Genomic DNA, 23,529 nt, shown 5'->3' with positions numbered 1-23,529 from the left:
TATTGATTATAATACTGAATGAGTAAATTGATTTTCGAATTTTCTATAAAGTTACTTAAAATTCAATAAGCTGAAAGTTCTAGAAGCTTTTGTATTTCCTGTCAAATCTTAGTTATGTACTTATATTTATTACAGAAACTTTGATATTTCTTTCCAAATTTAAGTTAATTTTTATTATTTGTAAGGCCATAATAAATTCGTAATAATTAATTTATGGTATAATAACACGACTTTAAATGTTTAAAATAGTTCTTAAATGTAAAATTACAAAGTTGTGTTCCTTAATCTCCAGGAAATCAATTATGAACTTCCGAAGATTTTGGATTTCTTGACAAGTCTTAGTTTAAATCATTTAGGTAACAATAATTACCTTGTTATAAAATAACAACTTAGCATGCTTACAAAAATTATTATAATTTGGAAACAATACAAAGTAGCATTTCGTAATCTCAGGGAATCAATATGAACAACCTTTAAGTTGTTAATATTTAATGAGTGAGGCCTTATCAATTCCAAACAATTACCTGGATATTAAATAGCACAACTTTGCTTGCTTAAAATATATTATTGTTGAGTATAAATATACAAAGTTGTGTTCCTTAATTTCCAGGAAATTATTATATACAATTTTTATAGATGATAACATACACACACGTTTTTAACAAATGTTTTAGAAAGTTTTAAAGTTTAATGGCTACCGGAGGAGTCGCTCAGTGGCTCAATCGCTGGTCTGGCAGATGAGGGCCACGCTGCGTTTGACCCAATGCGAAGCCTTGACATGGGTGTTCAGGAGCAGCGGCACCACATAGTTCGTGGAGTGACCGGTGGTGGACAGGGTGCCCTTCCGCTCCCCGGTTTTGTAGAGTGGACAGCGATAGCGTGATCCCTCGACCACATCCGCTATGCCCACTGGCCGGAAGTAGATCACGGGCATGGCATAGATGAGGATTTTGGGCAGCTGCTCCACCAGCGTGTTCTCCCGCCACTCCCAGCGTGCGCCCTCCAGGAACAGTCCGTTGCAGTACACCCCGTCATCCGGCGGCGTCGTCTTCGTCTCCACCTTGAGCACATCATAGTCAAATGTGAGCGTGTCGATGGGAATCTTGTACTTCCGGGCAAAGTTTTGCATGGCCCCGGTGAGGAAGGCCTGGGTGAAGAAGAATCCGGAGAGCCAGAAAGTGGGTGGCTTGCCATGATGGTGCCAGTCGTGCAGCCAATTGAGACGCTTGTATAAATCCTGGACATACGAGCCGAGGGGCTTCAGGCAGGGGTACGACTTGGACATCCATTTGGTGGGAATGCGATTGAACTTCATCGCCGTCATCACGTTCTCCAGATCAGGTGTCATCACGATAATGCCTTTGATACCCATGGCCAGATCCCGACAACTGCCACGTATCTCCTTCTGCAGCTTGAGGAAGCGCTCCATCTCCTGCACCACCACCGTGTTCATGGACTCGTTGTAGTCCACTGGATACTTCTCAGCCGCCGCCTCAATGTCCATGTCCGGCGGCATCTCGGTCTCGATCTGCTTGATCGTATTCAAGATGACCTGCTCCACACTCACTCCGGCTCCGGCGGATCCCGCCGCCTCACTGCCCAGCAACAGGATCATCGAATCGAGCAGCGTCTTGGTTGTCTGCAGGTCCCGAGTTATGCCAGAGTTGGCATGCAAACCATAGACTTCTGGCGGCGCCAGCGAAGGGAGATTCTCGTCCAGATACCGCAGGATCTCGCGGTGCTCCGTTTTCCGGGGCAGGATGTAGCGATCGTCGCTGGCGAACCTATAGCGATTGTCCGACACCGCCTGGGCATTGCAAAAGTCCGCCAGGATGGTTACAATCAACCGGCGATCCCAGTTATCCGTGACCCTTCCGCCGTAGTTGCACTCGCTGGTCAAGTACGAGATGGCGTCGTAGGGCACATGCTCATACTGGTTCAGCAGCATCTAAAAAAGGGAGCAGGATTAAAATAATAAATTTATTTGTATATTGAATACATCTCTAACATAACTTCACTGGTAAAAAGAAAAAAAACGTAGTTAATCTAAGTATTTTTCTACTGAGTTTAAATATAATTTGCTTTCATTTTCATCCATTGCGTTATGTTGATAATAATTAATATGAAATTATTAAATTTTTTCCAAGCTTCTCATTTGACTATTTTGGAAATGGATTTTAATGGATATTATTTATTATTTAAACATAAACTTAAATATAATGCATTTAAGACAAATACACATTTTAAGTTTCTTTAAATATGGAAATATAAAATTTCTTTTGGATTTTTCTTTAATTACATTCGGAATTGATTTTAATGTTATTTTAAATGTAATGTAATTTTCTTCCATTGCGGTTTTTGTTAAATTTTGTAGATTGCAGTTTTTAGAATTTATTAAATAAATATTTATATATATTTTAAATATGAATTTTATCAATTTACTATTCTTATCATAATAATCCAAACTTACGCTTAGTTGCAGCACCGATATTTGCAGATCGGACTCGTTAAATCCGTAGGCAATGTTCCAACCCAAAGGGCCATATTTCCGGCGCTCCTGGACAACGGCATGGAAGAAGCAAATCCCGTAGAGCAGCCGGGTGAAGGCGCGATCCTGCTTGGCACATCCCGTGTAGAACTCGTAGTCGTTAATGGGCTCCGAGTTATAGGAACGCATCAGGTTCTCCTTAAGTCCGGTCGGCGGTTCGTTGGTCATCTTGACTCCGTTCTGGAGGATGGTGACCGGAAATTGAGGCGTCGGATAAGCGGTTAGCCAGATTCGGAAGTTGGCTGAAGAAGAGGTATTTGAAATTTATTAATTTAAATCAAGTAAAATTATATGTATTATTTATAAACACTCGCTCTTATGTATATCATAATATATAAACAAATTATATATACAAAATTTTGTTTTTTTAATTTAATTTGTATTTTTTTTATCGGCATAAAATTAAAACTATCAATAATGTTTACTAGTGAGTAGTAGTAGTAGTCAAGCCTTGAAGTACCATTCAGTAGATAGGTTTGTTATTAGATTAAGATAGTTTTAAAAACAATCTATGTTTGCAAGATGTAATTTTTTATATTCTTTTGTTCTTTTGTAATAAAAGAGAATTGTTTTTCATTTCTTTACTAAAGTGTCGATTACACATTATGTTGATTGGAGCAAGGGCATTTTTGTACCCATGAACCCCATAAATGTAATATACTCACGCGTTGTGTTAAAGGTGTCCATATTCTCCCAGAGGTACTCCAAATGGGGCATCCAGGAGGCGGCCAGATGGCAATTCTGCAGGCACACCCAGTAGCCCATCTCCTGGGCGTTCTTGATCAACGCGGTGGCAATGGGACCTTGTCCCTGACCCAGTGAGATGCTCTGGAAGGTTTCCTCCTGGCCCATCTTCTCGGCGAAGGCCAGCAGGGAGCCCAGTGGATCCGCTCCGGGCGAGAGGATGAACAGGAGAGGCGTCAAGGCCGTGGAGTCGGCATACGACTTGGAGATGTCAAACTCCGGCGGAGTGACATACTGCTCGCCAATGCAGTCGGCAATGAAGAGTCGCACTGCCAGAAAAACGGAATCGGGTCGCAGTGCCTTCAACACAATGATCTTCTCGAAGGCAGTGGTCTTATCCTGCCACGGAGCTGGAAGTGGTTGCTTCTCCGGCGAAAAGTGATCGTAGATGGCCTGCCAGGCGCTCAGATGACTCTTAAAGTGCTCCACTATGCCTTTCAGCTCCTTGAGTTCCTCCAGCCGCAGAACATTCAACCACACAGTTTCTGTTACCCAACTGGGATCGGGATTGGGAGGTATATTGGTCGACTCCTTGGCATTGGTCACCAAATGGGCAAAGTGCCGCATCTCCACCTGACCAGTGCCCAGCAAAATCCGGGCAGTGAGGATGAAGGAGTAGAGTAGTTTGTCCTTCTCGAAAATGGAACGGCACACATTGTTGTACAGATTGCGGGTGAAGCCATCCACCAGGAACTTGATCCTACGCGGCAGATCCTTTGACTTATTGGCCGTTTCAATGGAGTACATGTACAGATTGATGTACCAGTTGAGGGAGAACTGGTACATGGGATCAATGTTGGGCAGATCCGTGATAGAGTAGTACAAGATGGAGGAGTGCACGGCCACCGGTTTGTAGTTTAACCGGAAGGCCTCGATCTTGGCCACTGTTTCCTTGGCCGCCTCCTGTTTCTCCACAATGTCCTTGGACAGGCCTTTGGAATCAGCTAGGATTTGAATGGCTGCCTCGTTCTCCAGGATGTCACCACCGGCGCTTAACGTCTTCAGTATCATGTTCTCCGCATCCCGGAGAGCTCCCTTATTGGCCGCCGCCTCCGTGGTGAGTGTGATTCGCAGTTCCTGCAAATCCGGACGCTCCTTGGCCACCACAATGCTGAGTAGTTGATCCATCAATGCGTTCTGGGTGAGGGCAAAGTTAATCACGGTCACCTTGTTGAAGGTTTCCGGCAGAAAGTGAGGATTACGCAGATTGCAGGTCATGTACAGTCGGAAATTCGGATTAACTGGCACCACTGCCTCACCCAAGCTGATGTGCTTAATGCCGCCTTGTACAAAAGTCTGCCGCATCAGGATGGGATCCAGAGGCACCTCCAGCTCCTCCTGCACGTTCTCAATGATCACCGGAGTGCCGTACTCCAAGGCCTCGGCAATCACCTTCATATAGTTGCTCTGATTGAACTTGACACAGTTCAGCCGGTTCTTGCGCTCCATGTTCTTTAGCCAATTGTTGGCCTGAGCCTGGGGATCAATGAACAAACTATAGCGACTTGAATTGGCCGAGATAATGGCATTCTCGCTGGAAAACTCATCGTTGGGCAGTCCATCCAGCTGCCAGTTCTGGATGGTGACCTCGAGGCCCAGCACCTCTGTTATGGAATACTTTTCGGAGCAGGGAATCTGGAGGTCCTTGACCTTCTTAAACCAATCCTTGACGCAATCGGAGCGGTATTGCAGATTAACGGCTGACAGGTAGGCTATAATGCCGCAAGAGATGAGCACATCGCCAGGCAGGTGATCGTATAGTTCCTGCAGATCCTCCGCCGCCTTGTTCCATCTTGACTTCTCTCCTCCTAGGCCGCCAATTAAAGCCTCCGCGCGGAGTAGCTTGTTCCGACAGCTCTCCGCATGATCCTCGGTCTTCTGCATCTCCGCATTAGCCTTGTCCAGCTCAATGTTCAACTGGGCCACCTTCTCCTCCAGGGCCAAGGCCAAGGCACGCTTCTGGGCCAGAAACTCCATCGTGTCGGCATACTCCTTCTCCGCTCCGGCCAGTTTGGCCTTTTTGGGCGCCACCACCTTGGCCACCTCGTCGTACATGTCCATGGCAATGATCCACTGGCACAGACCCTTGGCGGCACTCGACGCCTTGGCCACCACCTTGGGATCAAAGTCCTTATTCGGGATGAACTCCTTGCGTATGCGCTTCATTATCTCCGCGGGTATGTTGTCCTTGTCGAACTCCTTGAGGGCCGGCAGAAAGTTCATCTCGCCCAGGAGACGCTTACTTGGACCCCAATAGTCTTGGACCATCTTTCCCGAAGCCGGATCTGGTATGCGATCCGAAGGAATACCCTTGATCACACACACGGCGGCCATTACTAGCTTAATCACTGGCGGGGGATTCTTCATGGACTTGACCAGGGTTATGTCCGCTGGCTTTAGGGTGTTCAGAGCTGCTAAAGCATCCTCCAGGACAGGAATGGCCTTGGCCAGATCCCTTTCGCAGTCTTGCTTCAGCACCTGGGCAGCCTCAGCCTGCACGGAGGCCACCTCCTCATCCCGTTTCACCTGCTCCGCGGCGGCACTGGCCGCCAGTGTTTCCTTGTTGATCTCCAGCATCATTTTGCGCGAGGCCTCCGCCAAGGCCACCAATTTGGGCTGCAGGGCATTCAAGTCCCTTTGCATAATCGATATGGCGGCTGCTGCCTGGGCCAAAGTGTCCAGGCCACCTATGTACCGCATCTTGGCCAGCATTGTTTCGCTCTGCTTCCGCTCGATGAGGGTTTGAAAGGATCGAATCAACTCGATGAAGGAGGCATTGGTTTGGTAGATATGCCTGCCAGTCATCTGGCAAAAGGCTCGTGTGGCTTTGGCAGCCGTCATATGGAAGTACTGACAGGTGTCCATAATGGCCAGCTTGATATCCTCACTTGGCACCTTCACATTTACCAGGGACATCTTCGCAATCATGGTCAAAGCCTCCTCCGGCCAACTGTCATACCAATCAATGGTGCAGCAGTTAACCAGCGAGGGATACAACCGAACCCGAGTTCGTAGGGCATCTCCTATGGGTGAAAAGCTGAGGATCATGTGCAACTTCTGCTTGCAGCGGTCCACAAAAAAGGAAAAGACCTGCAGTGCCGAGACATCTATGTTACGATTGCCTCCCTGGGCAGCCAGTCGCACCATTTCCAACACCTCCTGTTTCTCGTCGATGGGAAATATGTTGGGCACCTCACCCTGATTCAGCAGACAATCAATGTCCTGCAGAAAGAGCTCCATCTTAATCTGATTTTCGGTGATCAGGAATGTGGTGTGCTTGTTCATGCCGCCCGCCTCCTTCAGTATGGCCTTAATGTCATCATGCCAATCGTTGGCCCCATAGTTCTTGGTGATCTCCGGCTGGAAGAACGACGTTTGCACCATATTGGTGGCCAGTTTGGTCAGAGATTGACGTCCAGATCCGCCCAAGCCAATGATTAGGGCACTAGCTCCCTGAATGGAAATAATGCGGCAAATTCGATTCAAATGCTGCAGTGCAAAGGTGAACAGGGTAATGTCCATTTTGTTGCGACGGGTTGAGTTATAATCCTCCAGGCTGGTCAGTGCCAGATTAAGGAAGACCTCCATGCTGGGCACCTCCTCGTAGCGACGCTCATCTGGCACGCTATCTTCGTCGAAGTAAACGCCAAACAGGATGCTACTGGCCGCCTCCATGGTGAACATCTGCTCATCTTGTCCCTGGAAAGCAAAAGTGGTGGTTATCCATTGCTTTATGTCGAAGAACAAAACAAAAAATTAAAAAACAGCAAAGTTATAATTTTTTTCAATTATTTTTCCGATTGTTCCTATGGGAGCTATATGCTATAGTCGTCCGATTTTGATGAAATTTAAACCATAATTCTGAAATATTTAACCATTGCTATATGTCGAAGAACTAAACAAAAAATTAAAAAACAGCAAAGTTATAATTATTTTCAATTAATTTTCTGATTGTTCCTATGGGAGCTATATGCTATAGTCGTCCGATCCGGCTCGTTCCGGCTTATATACTACCTGCAATAGAAAGACAACTTTTGGGAAAGTTTCATGCAGATAGCTTTAAAACTGAGAGACTAGTTTGCATATAAACGGACGGACAGACGGACAGACGGACGGACAGACGGACATGGCTAGATCGACTCTACTAGTGATGCTGATCAAGAAACGTCTCCTTCGCTGCGTTGCAAACTTCTGACTGAAATTATAATACCCTCTGCAAGGGTATAAAAATGATTATTACTAACTTACTTAATAATAATTATTATTTATGAATATTATATAAATTGTATATTTAAAAATCTTTAAGAAAATAGATGGATTGGCCAAAGTTTTCTTTTGTTAGTGTGGCAATTTTAGGTAAATTTTTGGATTTAAATTTAATTCCTGTTTGCAGTTCCTGGAAATAACCTCACTCACCGGCACGCAATACCGCTCGAAGATGGTCTCGACCTTGTCCTTGAAATTAGCCTTGAGGCACTCGTTTAGCTTGTCAAACATCCATTTACGATCCACATCGTCCACCAGGCGATCGTAGAACACTCGCATGGCCTCGTGGTACCAGACCCGCACGAAGATCTTCTTGTCCGTGACCGACTCCTTCCGCACCAGAGTGCATCCGGTAATGACTCTGGACATGTCCCTCAGATTAAATATGTAGTGAGACTTGGCCGGAGTGGCCCTGATCTCGGACTGAACGCTCTTGTAGATGCTCTGCGTGGCACTCACTATCTGATTGGTCACAACGAAGACATCCTGTCCGTGGCCACAACGCCGGAAGCCATTCAACGCGACATTCAGGAATATACGGAACATGCTGTCGTCACTGAACGTGTTAATGGAATACACATTGAAGTGGTTCAGGAAGCGGGCATAGACATCCTGGCGACTTCCACCGGGCAGGCCACAAGCGGCCACGATCAGTACATTGTGGATGTAGACCTTGGAGCTATCCTTCAGGTCATAGACATGGCCGTAGTCGAAGAACTGGCGCAGAAGCTCGAGGGGTGGTTGGGCGCCATAAACCTCCTTCACCGGCATATTCATGTCGTCCACGAAGAGCACACTCTGCATTCCCTTCGGTGGACCATAGATTCCCCTCTTCCACTTCTGCAGTTTGGATATTAGCAGCTCTTGGCACTGGTTGGCCGAGATCATCACGGTGAAAGTGATGAATCCCGTCTCATACACTTCCTTGTCCAGCTTGTTCATCAGGTAGTTCTGTATGTAGACCGTTTTCCCAGTGCCCGTTGGACCCACCAGCAGCATTCGCTTCTTGTGCTCCACATGCATTTTGAGCAGGTGAATATAGCGAGCGGTATCCACTGTGGGCACTATCACCCCCGTCTTGGTCTCCTCCACGTCCATGCGCTTGGCAAGATCGGGCCAGTAGCGCCAGGCTCCTCTTTGTTTGTACAGAAACACGTAGTCCACCAGTAGACCTTCAGTTGGAGGAGTTATCTCCATCTTGCCCAGCGGTTCCGGTGGCGGAGGATCGCTGTCCCAAAGCTGCAGTAACAAATGTATATGCCCAGCTGTTATAGAGGATTAATGTCAAGAAAGGCTATAGTCGAATGCCCCGACTTTTAAAATCAATATTCCCCCAAAAAAAAAATGTGTTTAAGGTGGGACTATGTGCTGAACTACTGCTTTAAGCCAACGGCCTTTTCGCTCTCTTAAACATATAAAATCTGATTTTTAAATGAACAATGACGTCATAATTGAAACTTTTTCGATTACTTTTAAAATAATGGTTCGATTGGGGCAATTTTTGGTGATTCAATAGATATTGACCGAATGAACATTACTAGAGTGAAAAAGTAACATGACAGAGTTTTGAAATAAACTTGAGATGCGTGGGAATAACTAGAATTTGAACGATAAGTTCCAAATCTATAGCTGTAGTAGTTTCCAAATTTCAACGTTCAAATGGATAGACAGTTGGACTTGACTGGCCGATTAGACATTGACTCTGATCAAGAATAGTTTGTAAACGCTTTCTTATACCTATTCCTGATTTTTTAACGAATAATTTATATACCCCATCACAAGTATAGGATTTAAAAATGCCACATACCTTTTTCAAGAACACATCGAACTTTTCTCGGGAGGCAGTGTCCAGCACTCCACCCACTCCCCAAATCAGACCGAATAGAATGGCGGCCTGGAAGTAGCTCTGCATGTACTTTTGGTAGTCCTCCGGATTCTCCTCGATGGCCTCCGCAATCTGCATGTCGAACAGGTCGAAGAGGGTCAGCATGCAGTTGAACTCCCCGGGTTTGACAAACTGGCTGCAAAAGCGCCTGACAAACGTTTGGCACTGGAAATCATAAATATATAAAGTCATATATATATTAAAAACATTGAGTATTTGTTGTGAAACTATACAACATATTAATAGTAATTAAATTCGGGAATTGTCAGGTTAAGTAAACATTATGATTAGGTAAATAAAAAATTACTCACAGGCGGAAGCAGCCACTGCAGCAGGGCCATCACATAGGCCACCCCCTCCTCATCCGCCCAGCGAGGATCGGCCTTCTTTAGCCAGCTTTTGGCAAAGGAGCGCCATCCCAGCGTCGAGGGCTCCATGTAGATCATGCCGCATCGGGAGACGGTGGCCGGCGAGGCCTGGGCCAGATCCATCACCTCGAACACCATCGACATCTCGTTGCTCATGGTGATCACCTCGCCGCTGGTCAGGCACAGCTTCTTGTTGTCGTCCAGCACGGTGTTCATGTTTTCAATCCACACTGCATCCACGGGTCCGTCAAAGATGACCTAGGAAAGCAACAACACTGTGTTACAAAATTTTAACTTTATTTGTATACATTAATAAAATTATGTTAAATCAAAAATAATAAAGTTTTTTAGACTTTACAATGCTCATAAGCGAAAAATGGTTTGCATTGAAACAAAAATTGTATCCTCTTTGACTTTTAAATAGACGAAAAAAAAAATTTATTGATATAAACTGATACTTAAAAGACTCACCCACTTCCTGTCCGGCGTGGGCGTCATGGCAAAGTCACGGAAGATCTTGGCCACCAGGCCGTCGGTCCACTCGTACGAGATGGGATCGAAGGAGCCGTATAGCTGGTTCATGGTGATGGACTTGGGGTTCATGATGCCCATCTGGACGTGCTGAAAGTAGCTGCTCTTCTGCGGTGCCTTGATCTTCAGCGCGGATAAAACCTTGGCCAGGACCTGAAGTGTTTTGGATTTGCCCGCCAGCGGTTCGCCCACCAGCATAAAGCCATGCCTCACGATTATCATTTCGTATGTCTGAATGACCTTGAGGAGGAAACTGGGAGCTGGCTCCAGAACCTCCTCCAAACAAACCCGTTTGAACTCGGTTTCCACCAGGGAGTAGTCGATGTGCGGCAACTTGATGCCCGGAAAGATGTCCGAGATGATGCCCTCGAACAAAGGAACATCGAAGGAGAGAAACTTGGGGAGATTCACGTCGATCAGGCTGCGCAAGAGGAGAATGTCCTCCACCTCATCCGGATATTGTTTCTTAATGTTACCGCAGGCGGACAGCACCGTCTTCACGGCTCGCATGCCATAGTCATAGTGGTTCTGGCTGGACAACTGCTCCGAGCAGAGTCGATAGGTGGTCACAATCTTGACGGCCAGCTTGCGGGCATCCACGAAGCCATAGGAGTACAGGGAGATCTCCCCAATCATGGCATAGTCTGGAACCATCATGGCCACCGAACGGAAGAGCACCTTCAGGTTATCCGGCAGCTCGGAACGCCCAGCGTAGCCGGGATTCATGGTGATGCAGACGTAGCAGGCAGGATTTAGGGTCAACTCAGTGCCCTCGAACATGAACTTGGTGGCATTGCCGCGAACGGCTTGAATGATCAGCAGGATTTGCTGGGCCACAACGGAGAGTACCTCTAGTTCGATGCGATTGAACTCATCGAAGCAGGCCCAGGCACCGCACGAGGCCAATCCCTTGAAGAACTTGCCCATGGCCTTGTAGTCCAGGCCGTCGGAGCAATTGAACACCTTGCACTGGACGGCCAGGGCCTTGGCCAGATCCTTGGTGGTCTCCGTTTTGCCCGTGCCAGCTGGACCCTCGGGAGCTCCATTGAGATGGAGCTGATAGGCTCCCACCAGAGTGCGATAGCAGCGATCTGTGAGGGGTGTGATCACCAGGCGATCCGAGTTACCCAGATACTCGTTGGCAAACGGCACCGTGGCATTGATGATGCGCACCCAGGTCTTCTCATCCTCCCAGTAGTAACGCATCTGGGCCAGCCACTGGAAGTCGAACTCATTGCTAACCTTGTTCTTGATCAGATCCTCAGAAACGTCCTTGGCATGGACATCTATCACAATCAGCGACTTAATGGTGATCCTATTGAGGTTACTGATCTTGGGAGAGCGCACCAAGGTGACTATGTCATTTAGTTCTTTCGAAAGCTCTTGGAAGAAGTTCATCATTATGGTCATGTTGCCGCCAAATGTGCGACGCAGGCAGCCATGGACGCGGGCTGCCCAGTAGACCTGCGAAATGGCCAGCACCGTCATCTGGGGCCACTCCAACACCCACTCATGTCGCTTGACCTTTGGGTATTGGGCAAAGGATAGCTCGTTCTGGTAGCGCACCGCCTTGAGCATCTCATCCTCCACTCCAATCAGCCACTTCTCCACACTTCCGCCTGCCGCCGCTGTGGACACCTGCTCCATGAACTCAATGGACTCCTTGTCGCTGCTAATCATGGCCAGCACATTCTTGGCCGCATCGAACTCCAGGCTATTGATGCCCTCGAAGCATTTACTCAGGTGGGGAAGCACTCGGAGGGGATCCTTGGTCTCGGAGAGAATCTCCAGCATCTCATCGTTGGCCAGGAAAAAGAAGCGAGGAAAGTAGAGACGCTTCTTCTCCAGGTAGTTGCTCACCCCGGTGGCAATGTCCTCCAGCAGCTCGTTGGCCTTCTGCAGGGACTCGAGTAAGCCCGAAACCGGGGCAGTTTCCATCACCAGTGGTTGCCGCAGCACTAAACCCATGTTCCTCGTGTAAGTCTGCTCCACAATGGTGAAGAGGCGACCCTCCTCGGGCATCTGGGCCACGATGTCCTTGGAGGAGAATATGGGCAGCAGGTACAGATAGTTGGCCTGCACCTTGCCCCACTGATCCAGCGTTTCATTGACCCGCATAATCTTCTCGTACCAGGCACGCACCTCCTCCTCGCAGGGTTTCATAAAGGCCGATCCCCGCATGACCAGCGTCTTCAAGATGTGGTCATCCAGCAGGGCCTGAATATCATCCAAGCTGCTGAGGATCATGACCCCCGTCTCCTTGTAGGGACCGTAGGGAAAGACTCTGCTCTCCCACTCCTTGATCATGGCCTGCAGGGCGTTCCACAGCTGCAGCTCCTTGTTCGCCCCAATGCTGATGATCTCGAACTGGTCCAGGATCGGATCCAGACCGGAGTTCAGGATCTTGCGCAGTGTGGTGCCCGCATCCGGAGTGACATCAAAGCCGGCTATCTCGGACATCTCCTTCCAGTGGCGCTTGCGCAGAGCCGGATTGCACATGATGTTCACTATGAACACTCCGATGGTGAAGTCCTTAATGGACTGGATCATCGAGGTGCACAGGCGCAGGGGCACCGGGTGCTTGGCCGGATCTGGGTCTTCCGTTTGACCCTGCAGTTTGAAAACTTTATAATTATCAGAAACTATTTAAGGCTTGTAAAGCAAATACCTTAAATTTGCAAACGGGATTGTCTATTAAATCCTGTTTGATTTTCACTCTGTAATACTTTTGATTCTTCTGGAACTCCTTTAGGTAATCGTCCGTAGTTCTCTCCACGAACTGCGGTTCCAGATACTCGAAGGGTCCATCGTTCCATACGCTCAAGTTACGCTGCCACTTTATGCAGCATCTACAGATGGGTAAAATATTAGATATAGGATCCATTTACTTCTCATCAATTCAGTCATAAAAAAAAACCCTTGCAAAATGATTGGTTCTTAGACTTATTTTGTTTTCAAATAATACTTTTTGGCAATACAATTTAAGGATAATATAATATAATAATATATTTTAAGAAAAAATAAGAAAAACAAAAAAAAAATCATTTACCTAATATAAAAATTTAACTAATAGGCAATGAAAAAAAAAATTGTTAAACAAAAAAAAATGTTTTATTATATAGGTTAATACAATTTTAAGCAAGGGACGGACATTGACCAAAAAATTAAACATTTGTAAAAGCAATAAATTCTATTTAAAAATTAATAAATTTAAATTTAAAATTGCGTAACCCATGTAACCCCATAACCTATAGTACTTACTTCATAAGCTCGGCAAAGGGGTAAACAAAAGTCTTGATGATCTCCAACTTGGGATACTCTGTCTGGGCGATCTTGAAGAGCTTCTCCTCCTTGTTGATCCAGGCCACGTAGTCGTCGAAGGTCTTGAGCTGATCTATAAAGTTCTGCAGTATGATGTAGCTGTCGCGAAACTTGTCCGGTCGACTCATGTCATCGATGACGGCCAACTTGGGCAGCAGATCGTCAATGTCCGTGTTCAGCTTGCGGATGACCTCCTGCAGGTGCTCCTCGAAGGTGAACTTGAACTGCTCCTGCTGCGAGGCATTGTAGTCGCAGATGTCGTTGATGTCCTTGATCCAGTTGATGGTCTTGATGGTCAGATCAAAGTGGTATTTGGACATCTCGGTAAGCTCGACGATATTGGTGCCCACTTGCAGGCAATACTGAATGCGATCCGTCAACTCGGCGATCTTCTCCTTCTTCACGTGGATCATGTACTCAGCGCTCTCCAACAGCTCCTCCGTGGACTTCGGGATCTCCAGGGCCCTGTACTTGATCTTCTCGAACTCATCACAAATCTCCACCTCTGCTTTGATGTGCTCCCGAATGATGATTGTGGTGATCTCATCGATCAGGTTCTCGGCCAGCGATCGGAGCCCCAATACTGCGGGCTCATTGTGGATTACGGCCATCACAAAGTATTCGGTGCCGGGTTCACTTCGCAGCATTTGGATGAACCCATAGTACATGTCGATACGGGCGAAGTACTCCTCAAACTCATGCGGCTCGGACAGAAAATGATTCAGGGCTTCTCGTTCCTGCCAGGAGTACAGCGCATAGTACTTCTCCCGAAAAGCCTCTATGTACTGGATCACCTCCTGATACGTCCGCATTATTATATCCTGAACCTGTGGGGAATAATTTTAAATGTTTTTTATAATAAAATCTATGGTTATTTGAAAGGGTCTATGTATCTGTGAATTGTTTCTAATTATCCTGAATGCATAAGACGAAACAAAACCTTTTTTTATAGTTGCATTAACAATTTTTTTTTTTTAAGTTTTTAATAATCTATCTATAATATAGCAAAATTAAAATTTACACTAGAGTTATATTAAGATCTTAAGATTTGTTTTAAAGCATTTATTTATCATTCATTCATATATTTATAAAATTTAAAGTTCTAATAAAAAGCTCTTTGTTAAACCCATTTTGATTATGAATGCAATAGCCGAACAAAGTTTTTTTTTTGAGTATTGATTGATCTATCAATATTATGCCAAAATTAATAAACAATTATTAGTGCTACTAACTAATTAGTTAACTCATGCAAATGTCTAAAATTTAGTCTTGCTGTATATAAATCTATAGAATGGGTTCTATATAAATACTATGTAAATAGGAATTACCTAAGCGATTAATTTATTTTTTAATACTTTAAATTAACCAAGTTTTCAGATTTGATACCCACCTTATCGATCACGTCCTTCAGGTAGTTCTCATTCATATCGATCTTCAGGTAGTCGTTAACCTTCGCGTACATGGCCATGGAGGTGAGTGTCTGCACCTGGGGCTGCAGTGGCTCCATCCGGTAGCCCACCATCGAGATCTCGGTGGCGATCTCGGCGAAAGTGCGCAGGATGGCCCACACATTTGGCCTCGTGTCCAGATCGCTGGAGAGCTCTGCCCACTCCAGCGACAGGCGCAGCATGGGCATCGTGCGCGGATGACTGCACATGCGGTACATCTCCTCGAAGGTCCTGATCTTCATATTGGTCATCTCGCGGTTCATCAGACCCTCCAGAGCGTTCCAGGCCCGCTTCCAGGTGCTCATCGGCATCACCCGCTTGCGCATGAGCTTGCGCAGCACCAGCACCACCTTGGGATACCAGGTCCACCTCAGGAAGGTGTTGACCTTGTCCAGCTGATTCTGGATATACTTGCGGTAGAACTTGTAGGACAGAGCCTCCCTGCCGCCCAATCCCAGCTGCTGCTGCATGGCCCCCGTGGCCAGGACATAGTGGAAGACGCAGGCCAGGTCGGGCAACTCGCCCACGGACAGATTGAGGATGGCCCTCAGCGGCTGCTGCAGGATCAGCAGCTTCTGGGCGATGCGTCGCCGATTCTCCAGGAAGTTGCTATAGTTCTGGGTGCGACCAGGTCGCCGGAAGCCAGTGTCGGGATGGGGCAGCTCAAACTGGGCCGGATCCTCGTCGGAGAACTCCGGATGTCGCAGGATGTTCTTCATGCTGTACACCTTCATCAGGCGATTGAACTCCTGGTGCACATCCTGCATGTAGGCCTTCACCAGTTCGGGGTACTTGTTCTTCAGCCGCTCCGAGGCGAAGCTCAGGATCTTGGCCTCGGTGCGGCGCAACATGGGCGGCACCACAATCTTGCGCACCTCGCGTCGCAGATTGTCCTCGTAGTGGGACTGTGGCAGTGGTCGCATATCCGGTTCCGGCTGCCATTGCTGGCGGGCCACCCGCACCTTGACATCCGCCGCCTTTTGCTTGAGGAACTGGTAGTGGCGACGCTCGTGGACCTCACTGATGCGGAACTTCAGGAGGGGGTTCTTCATGTACGGCTCGTTGTCGTACTTGGTGATGTCCGAGGGCGGGCGGTGCATCCGCTCCAGCTTCTTGCTGTACATGCTGGTGGTGTTGATGCCTTCTTTGGCCACAAACTGATTCAACTGATTCCAGTTCTCCAATTGTTATTGTTGCTAAGGCGACTTGTTGTGTTTACTTTGTTGTTTTCATTTTCAGCAAAAGGAAGAGGGGTTTTCCGGTTCGATGACCTTGACGGATTACCACCCTTCGTCGGTCGTGTGAAAGTTCATGTTTATTTATTAATCGATAGCGTTATCAATTCGATTGAAAATGACATTACAGATACAGAGATTAACAACGGTTTAGCAACAATAATAATAGTTACAATAATAATTACATAACGTCTCTCTCGCTCGTTCGAATATACAAAATTCTAAAACACCCGAAATGTTTGTCAAAAAACAGCCTTAAGTTTATGTCCTATAACTTATGCAGCATGAGAGTTTTGGAATAGGGGGTGAGTGGATTTTTTTAGTGTAAAGCGCATTACAGTTCACAAAATTTTACGTATAGAATTACAAAACATAGATGAGCGTTCCTCCTTCTCTTCACAAATAGTATCAATAGATTCGTATCAAAGAAATTGCACATGTTTGATTTGACAATATTTAAATTGGCTTCTTATGTGTTTGTGTGTGTGTGTGTGTTTTTTTGTTGTGTCTAGGTACGATTAAGCGTTTTCATATCTTATACGGACCTGTTCTAGTTCAAAACATAACTCCAAATAACCTAAATCTCTCCATTTTTCGAATATCAAATCAAAGTGATAATGCGATCGAATGAGCTGATCTTTAAGCTATGATAGGGCTACCCAGAACAGGCCTGATAGTTCGTAATTATTGCGTAACTACATACCTACTAGGGTAGGCAAATATGCATATTAAACATTACATAGCCTAGGGGCAACAGTAGTAGTGATTGACTCTAGTTCGCTGCGGTTGGGATTCATTGGTCCTGGGCGCACGCCACTCGCTACCTCTCGTCGAACTGCAGCACGTAATCCTTGAGCGGGCCGGGCAGGTTCAAGCGGTTGATGTTCTGGGCCAGCTTGCGGTTCATCGCCTCGTAGATGGCCCAGCGCGATAGCTGCTTCAGACTGCGCGGCCGGCGGTAGAGCGTCGAGATCAGGGCTATCAGCTGCTCCGTCTTCTTGCTGGGCACCTGGGCCACATAAAAATTGTGCAGCGCCTTGAGGCAATTGAAAAGCGGCTCGTGCTGCATGGTCAAATAGAAGAGATGTATAACCCGCGTGTATGACGCATGCGGATCGTTCAGGATAAACTCCTTCTTGGTGATCAAGATGATGTAGTAGAAGAGCAGGTAGCACGAATTGGTGCGGAACGAGCTGCGGAAGGTGGCCAGCTCGTTGGAGAAGATGGCAATGCCCGGCGTCGTCTTGCCGCTAAGCACTATGTTGGGATCTGCCCCATACTGGATTAGCGTAAGCGTGAGCTCGTAGACGCACTCCATGTCGTGGCAGGTGCGCACATTCTGCACCATGTCCATCACCGCCTGCAGAATGTGCTGATATGTCTTGTTGCAGTCCAGTCCATGCTGCAGCAGCATCAGAAGTATGTTCTTGATGAAGTCGAAGTTTGTGCGCTTCTGGGCGTCGCAGTTGAGCGTAAAGTTCTCGCTCACCGTGAACACGAGCACGTGCAGCGGCTTGAGGTTGGCGCGATAGGAGCAATTGGGATTGGCTCCATGCTGCAGCAGCATGCGTATGCAGTTCAGATAGCAGACCTGCAATTAAAGGGATTAGCTGGGGTAAATAGTATTTCTAATCCAATAGACAGACCTTCATGGAGTGCGTGAAGTGATGCAGATGATCCTTATTTATTAATGGCACTAGCAGAACCATAATGGGCACAGACCCATCCCTTCCCACTATGTTGGGATCACCTGCAAGCAGAAAATAATGGTAACCATAACTATTGTTACTATAATTACTCACCATTCTCCTTGATGAGCATGCTGAGCAGCTCGTAGCAGACCTCCCAGTCTCTCAAGTGGCGAAATACGCAGGCCATGGCGCTGTTGCCCGCCTGGTTAATCGACTGCTTGGCCCCGTTCTGCAGCAGGAATCGCACCAGGTGCAGGACATCCCATTTGGTCCACTTGTCGTAACCATAACGCGCCTCCTCCAAAGCATAGCGCACTATTAGGGCGTGCAGGGGTGTGTTCCCCAGTGAGTCGGGGGCATTGATTAGCTCCTTGCAGCCGCGTTCCAACAGAATGCGCAGAGTGGCCAGCGTGTCATCTGCCGATTTGCGAGCAGCAAAAATAACTGAAAAAGTAAATGTTAGTGAATATTCAAATATGGTGATGAATCTTTTTGCGCTTCCTGTAGAAACTTACCCACATGCAACAGGGTCATTTGTTGGGTGCAGGTGCGCACAGTTGTGATGGCGCCATGATGGATGAGCAGCTCGAGGAAACGGCCGTCATGGAGCACGGCATGGTGAATCGGGTAATACTCGTCCATGATGAGATTGATTTCCTCGGAACGCGTAACGACCAGTTGCTGGACGCAATTCCAGGCGCCGCGTTCACAGGCCAAATGGAGTAGCGGTTTCTTCACCCGAAATGGGATCCATGGCTCCTCCATCTTCTGTGTGAGCAAGCTGAGCACGTTGTACTGATCCCCGTCTATGGCATAGTAGAGGGCATTCTGCAGCTTTGTATTCAGTCGCTCGCTGACATCGTCCACATTGTTGTGCCACTTGCCGCTCTCCTCGCAATTCCGGGTATGGGCCCCGGGGAAGCACATCCTGGTGTCCACGTCAATGCGACCGCCGTGGCGCAGGAGCAACTCCACGCACTCCTCGTAGCCACGCAGCGTGGCGATGTGCAGGGGCAGGGAGCAGGGCGAGCGGTTCACATCGGGTCGATGGCGGTGCAGCAGCCACTTGGTGAGATCTATGTGGTTGAGGCCAACGCTGCGCTGCAGGATGTTGTAGCCGTAGTCGTCGTGCATGGCCAGGATGTTCTCGTTCTTGGGTATTTGGATGAGCAGGCTCTCGAGCGTTTGCAGGGACACCTTTGGGTTGGCGCGGAGGATGTCGAAGAGAGTTTGGATGGTCTCCTCAGTGGCCTTGGATAGCTTGCCGTCGCGATGCGAGAGGAGCGCCGATCCGGAGCGGAACACCTGGCTCACCGAGCCGCCCATGGCTTCTGGCAGCTACCCTCTAACGCCGCACTGACATGCTACTCCCTCCTTCTCCTCCTGCGACGACACAGTTTCCGGGGAGGATCGGCAAAAAGCGAAATGCGTATCAGTCCCGCGAAACCGTAAAAATCAATAAGAGCCCCAAAAACATTCGCCCAGATCAGCACTGGACGGCGACTGGGTGGAGAAAGGTTGCTCCAATGTCCCGTATCGCAGAGTCCCACATCTTCTGGTTGGGATTACACACTAAATGCATCGCATACGCACATTCCAAAACGAGTTCTTTTCCAAATCACAAATATTTTTCGCAGCTTTTGCAGCTTTGCTTCTTCTTCTTTTCGATATGTGTAAAACAGCTGTTGGCAGGGCGTGTGGAACTATCGGCTATCGATAGGCGTTAAGAGTACAGTAAATAATAGATATCAGTTACTTCAATAGTTAATAACTTTATTTTTTACAAGATTAATGTCTATAAAAAAATAGTTTTAGTAATAAATACACATAAAAAAATCCTGATTTTATTACACATATTTGTATATTATACCAAATATTTATTGGATTAAGTGCTGCATAACACTTACCCTTACATTTTTGTTCATAAAATCAAGTATTTTAAAAAGTACTTTCAGAATTTAGTGCATATACGTATATAAACTGATATTCAACCTTACATATTTATTACCTTATTTAAAAAGTCTTGTTTGGGTTAAGTACTAGTTAGCAGTTACCCATAATATTGAATAAAATCTTTGTTGTACAAAACACCTACTTTAAAAGTATAGTTTTAGAAATAAATACAATTACGTGTTAAAATCGACTTTTCATTACTGATATTTTTACCCAGTTGCAATTATCGATTAGGTTTGTGAAATACCCTTGCGATGTTTCCCTAGCGAATCTTCACTGTATCAAATTGGCGCCCAAAAATACACAAGCGTCTTGAAAGATTACTGAGTTTTAAAGTAAAAACATAGCCGAAAACATGACCAACCGCCTGGAGACCAAGTACGAGAACCTGAGCAGCCACTTCCGGCTGAAGGGACACGACTACCAGAAGCAATTCTGCCACCTTTATGCCCACCGCCTGGCCGAGATGACCCGCCTCCTTACGCCTCTGGCCCAGAAGAAGTGGGGCAACAAGGAGCCTATCAAGAAGCTGTGCGATCTACGCGGCGAACAGGACATCCACTGCATCCTCATTGGCACCATCTACAAGCATCAGGCGCACAAGCCCAGCATCCTGCGGGACATCTCCGAGGAGAACCAGTTGGCCCCACAGCCACCACGACAGAATTACTCGGAGCCGGAGGACAAGATTGTGCTGGAGGATGAACTGCAGCGAGTGCGGCTGCAGGGCGAGGTGAAGGGTGAGCTTATGGCCACCGGAGTTGTATGCGCCACATTGGGAGGTACTGACAGCGAGGGATTCTTCAATGTGGAGGACATTCTCTTCTACGAGAGTGGACCCCAAAAGCCGCTTGCTACGACTAGAAAGAGCCGCCTGCTGGTGCTCGTCTCGGGATTGGACCAACTGCAGGCCCACAATTACGTGGAGGCGCTGAATCTCTTCCAGTACTGGCTGGCTGGAAGTCTGGGCAATGGCAAGGAGGCCCGCTCCATGGTGCGTCTCATCGTGGCTGGCAATTCGGTGAGAGCCAGTGCAGTGGCCCATGTGCCCACTCTTCAGGTGGCCCGCACCCAGGCCAACGCCAACGATACTGTGCAGGCTGTCACCCAGTTGGACAAGTGGTTCGCCTCGTGGTCTCGCAGTCTTCCTGTGGACATAATGCCGGGAGCCTACGATCCGGCTAACTTTATGCTACCCCAGCAGGCGTTCCACAAATGCATGTTCCCGGAGGCCGCCAAACTGACCTCCTTTCAGGCGGTGACCAATCCGTACAATTGCAAGCTGGACGATGCCTTCGTCGTAGGAACCTCTGGCCAAAATGTCTCCGATTTGCTGCGCAGCACTTCGCTGGATTCATCATTGGAGGCACTGCGTTGCACCCTTACCTGGGGACACATAGCACCCACAGCTCCGGACACACTGGCCTGCTATCCGTACATCGACAGTGATCCCTTCATCCTGCGCGAGTGTCCGCACGTGTACTTCGCCGGAAACTGCGATTCCTTCGAGACGGCGCTGCACGAGGGATCCCAGGGCAAGCGGACGCGTCTGGTGTGCGTGCCCAAGTTCAGCCAAACTCAGAGCGTGGCCGTGGTGGACCTGGACACATTGGACTGCCGCCAAGTCAGCTTCAGCGTGGACGCCGAATAATACAATTAACATTAATAATACACCGTGTTTAAGTCTTGAGAATCACTGGTTTTATTCGCTATCCTAGTGCACCACTGGGCCCAGCGGCTCGCCCCTGATGTTGGCCAGATCCAGGCGGGAGTCGATGGTCTCGTCTATCAGCCCGATCACGGCGATGTTGTCTCCGCGGATAATGTGCAGTCCCAGGACGATCTGCTCGATGCCGGATGTCGTGGAGAAGACGCGCTCATGGCACTCGTCGATGATGATGTTGATGGTCTGGTCGAATCCCTTCAGTGTCCCGATGAAGTTCCTCCCGTCCGCCGTGATGATGGACACAGTGTGGTTGATATACGACTCCAGACCGGACATTTTAAGGCAGTCTTTTCTGTATTAATTCGTACAGCGGCAAATAATAAACACAAATTGTGAAAACTTTGGCGACGCGCTCTCTCCGATAACGATAGCAGATTCTCAGCACAGCTGTTCCGGCTTTATTTCACATCAGTGTTGGCAGCTTGGCCTTTTCAAAGCTGGATCTAGCATATTTTAAAACTGAATACCTTATTAACATGTTATATATCACATAGTCAGAGTCCATATACGTAACTAAAAACATTTTATAGGTACCAAAGCCAGTCCTGTGAATACTCCCTCTTAGCTCTCATGTTTGATATAATTAAGCAGCTCTTGTATATTTTTATTAATATAGCTCATACATATATGCTTGTTGTGTTTAATCTTTTATATTCGTATATAAACATTAACATACATACATGTTGTACTGCTTAATTTAAATTTATATTAAATTATATTTGAAATTCTTTACTATAATAAATATTTAAAAACTATTCATATTTTTGTTGTCTATTTTGGATAATATTTATCCACAATCTTGATTAACAAGAAGCTGAATAGCTAACAACACTGTTAAAAAAATAAAAATTATGAGAAGCTTGCGATGTGCTTTCTCCGATAACGATAACACATGCGCACCACAGCTGTTCCGGCTCTAGTGCTCATGTAATCGGTGCCCAATTCTTTAATTTTCTTTAACAAATTGAATTAAATTGCCAAAAATGCTGCGTCGCTTGGTGCAAGTTGGTGTCCGGGAGCTGAGTCGTAGCCAATCCACTGCCGCCGCCCCGGAGAAGTGGGATCTGTATGCCGGCGTGCTCGTGGAGCGCCTGCCTGTGGTCTCCAAATCCCTCAATCCCCTCGAGAAACAGTTCCAGGACATGCTGTGGCGTGTGGAGTACGAGAACAGCTTGAAGTCCAACCACGAGCTGAAGCACGAGCGGGAGATTGTCCAGGCGGAGCTTATTAAGCAGGGCAAGATTCAGGTGGATCTGGAGGACAGTGGGGCCAAGCAGACGGCGCAGGATTTGAAAGATGCCTACATCGAGGAGCTGAAGAAATTCCAGCTGGCCGACCGCACCACGCCAGATGATAAGGCCAACAAGACCAGCTCCACGGACCGCTGCCTGGAGGATACGCTCTACCTGCTCGTCCAGCAGAAACTCGGTCCACAGGAGCACCTCATTCTGCCACAGGGCAAGCGGGAGGAGGGCGAATCGATGCGCCAGACGGCGGAACGTGTGCTCCGCGAGCAGTGCGGCCAGGAACTGCAGGTACTCTTCTATGGCAACGCCCCCGTCGGCTTCCACAAGTACAAGTATCCCAGCAACCAGCGGACGCAGAGCGTCGGAGCCAAGGTGTTCTTCTACAGGGCTTCCCTGCGCACCGGACAGGTGGCGGAGAAGGTGGCCAAGTTCGAGTGGCTGCCCAAGGAGGCGCTCAATGGGAAGCTCACCAATACTGCCTATGCGGAAAGCGTTAACAAGTTCTTGTTGTAATCGTAATTGTTAAATTTGTTTTGATATCTAACGAATAAATATAAAATACTAAA

General features: G+C 47.4%; 5 protein-coding genes across 5 annotated transcripts; 2 read left to right on the top strand and 3 right to left on the bottom strand.

The window, feature by feature from the left end:
- Positions 1–283: 283 nt before the first annotated feature.
- Positions 284–16,310, bottom strand: LOC108146146 (dynein heavy chain 12, axonemal). The gene is made up of 10 exons (XM_017272002.2): positions 15,054–16,310; positions 13,604–14,490; positions 13,011–13,191; positions 10,283–12,952; positions 9,755–10,069; positions 9,366–9,608; positions 7,709–8,797; positions 3,214–6,991; positions 2,471–2,790; positions 284–1,948 (listed from the first exon to the last, which is right to left on the bottom strand). The coding sequence occupies exons 1-10, from the start codon at positions 16,233–16,235 to the stop codon at positions 719–721; spliced, it is 11,895 nt and encodes a 3,964-aa protein (XP_017127491.1). The 5' UTR covers positions 16,236–16,310; the 3' UTR covers positions 284–718.
- Positions 16,311–16,373: 63 nt separating this feature from the next.
- LOC108146147 (ankyrin-1) lies at positions 16,374–19,705 on the bottom strand. The gene is made up of 4 exons (XM_017272003.2): positions 18,553–19,705; positions 18,149–18,481; positions 17,993–18,096; positions 16,374–17,937 (listed from the first exon to the last, which is right to left on the bottom strand). Exons 1-4 carry the CDS (start codon positions 19,361–19,363, stop codon positions 17,167–17,169), a joined length of 2,019 nt encoding a protein of 672 aa, XP_017127492.1. The 5' UTR covers positions 19,364–19,705; the 3' UTR covers positions 16,374–17,166.
- Positions 19,706–20,254: 549 nt separating this feature from the next.
- Positions 20,255–21,683, top strand: LOC108146508 (DNA polymerase delta subunit 2). Its single transcript, XM_017272544.2, has one exon. The coding sequence runs from the start codon at positions 20,346–20,348 to the stop codon at positions 21,639–21,641; it is 1,296 nt and encodes a 431-aa protein (XP_017128033.1). The 5' UTR covers positions 20,255–20,345; the 3' UTR covers positions 21,642–21,683.
- Positions 21,669–22,095, bottom strand: LOC108146509 (U6 snRNA-associated Sm-like protein LSm8). The gene has a single exon (XM_017272546.2). The coding sequence runs from the start codon at positions 21,990–21,992 to the stop codon at positions 21,705–21,707; it is 288 nt and encodes a 95-aa protein (XP_017128035.1). The 5' UTR covers positions 21,993–22,095; the 3' UTR covers positions 21,669–21,704.
- Positions 22,096–22,609: 514 nt separating this feature from the next.
- On the top strand, positions 22,610–23,529 carry LOC108145830 (39S ribosomal protein L46, mitochondrial). The gene has a single exon (XM_017271439.2). It carries the CDS (start codon positions 22,700–22,702, stop codon positions 23,474–23,476), a length of 777 nt encoding a protein of 258 aa, XP_017126928.1. The 5' UTR covers positions 22,610–22,699; the 3' UTR covers positions 23,477–23,529.

Source organism: Drosophila elegans, unplaced genomic scaffold (assembly GCF_018152505.1).
Source record: "Drosophila elegans isolate 14027-0461.03 unplaced genomic scaffold, ASM1815250v1 contig_208, whole genome shotgun sequence".
Lineage (NCBI taxonomy): Eukaryota > Metazoa > Arthropoda > Insecta > Diptera > Drosophilidae > Drosophila > Drosophila elegans.
Note: the sequence above shows the minus strand (reverse complement) of the source record. Positions and strands in the feature narration are given on the sequence as shown.

Bases quoted from the DNA above. Each gene is read 5' to 3' on its own strand.
- LOC108146146 (XM_017272002.2), bottom strand. From the start codon at position 16,235: ATGTACAGCAAGAAGCTGGAGCGGATGCACCGCCCGCCCTCGGACATC. The intron at 9,609-9,754 runs GTGAGTAATTTT...TATGATTTCCAG, and splicing joins TGCAGTGGCTGCTTCCGCCT to TGCCAAACGTTTGTCAGGCG. The intron at 8,798-9,365 runs GTATGTGGCATT...TTGTTACTGCAG, and splicing joins TCGATGTGTTCTTGAAAAAG to CTTTGGGACAGCGATCCTCC.
- LOC108146147 (XM_017272003.2), bottom strand. From the start codon at position 19,363: ATGGGCGGCTCGGTGAGCCAGGTGTTCCGCTCCGGATCGGCGCTCCTC. The intron at 18,482-18,552 runs GTAAGTTTCTAC...TTACTTTTTCAG, and splicing joins AATGACCCTGTTGCATGTGG to TTATTTTTGCTGCTCGCAAA. The intron at 17,938-17,992 runs GTCTGTCTATTG...CTTTAATTGCAG, and splicing joins ACTTCACGCACTCCATGAAG to GTCTGCTATCTGAACTGCAT.
- LOC108146508 (XM_017272544.2), top strand. From the start codon at position 20,346: ATGACCAACCGCCTGGAGACCAAGTACGAGAACCTGAGCAGCCACTTC.
- LOC108146509 (XM_017272546.2), bottom strand. From the start codon at position 21,992: ATGTCCGGTCTGGAGTCGTATATCAACCACACTGTGTCCATCATCACG.
- LOC108145830 (XM_017271439.2), top strand. From the start codon at position 22,700: ATGCTGCGTCGCTTGGTGCAAGTTGGTGTCCGGGAGCTGAGTCGTAGC.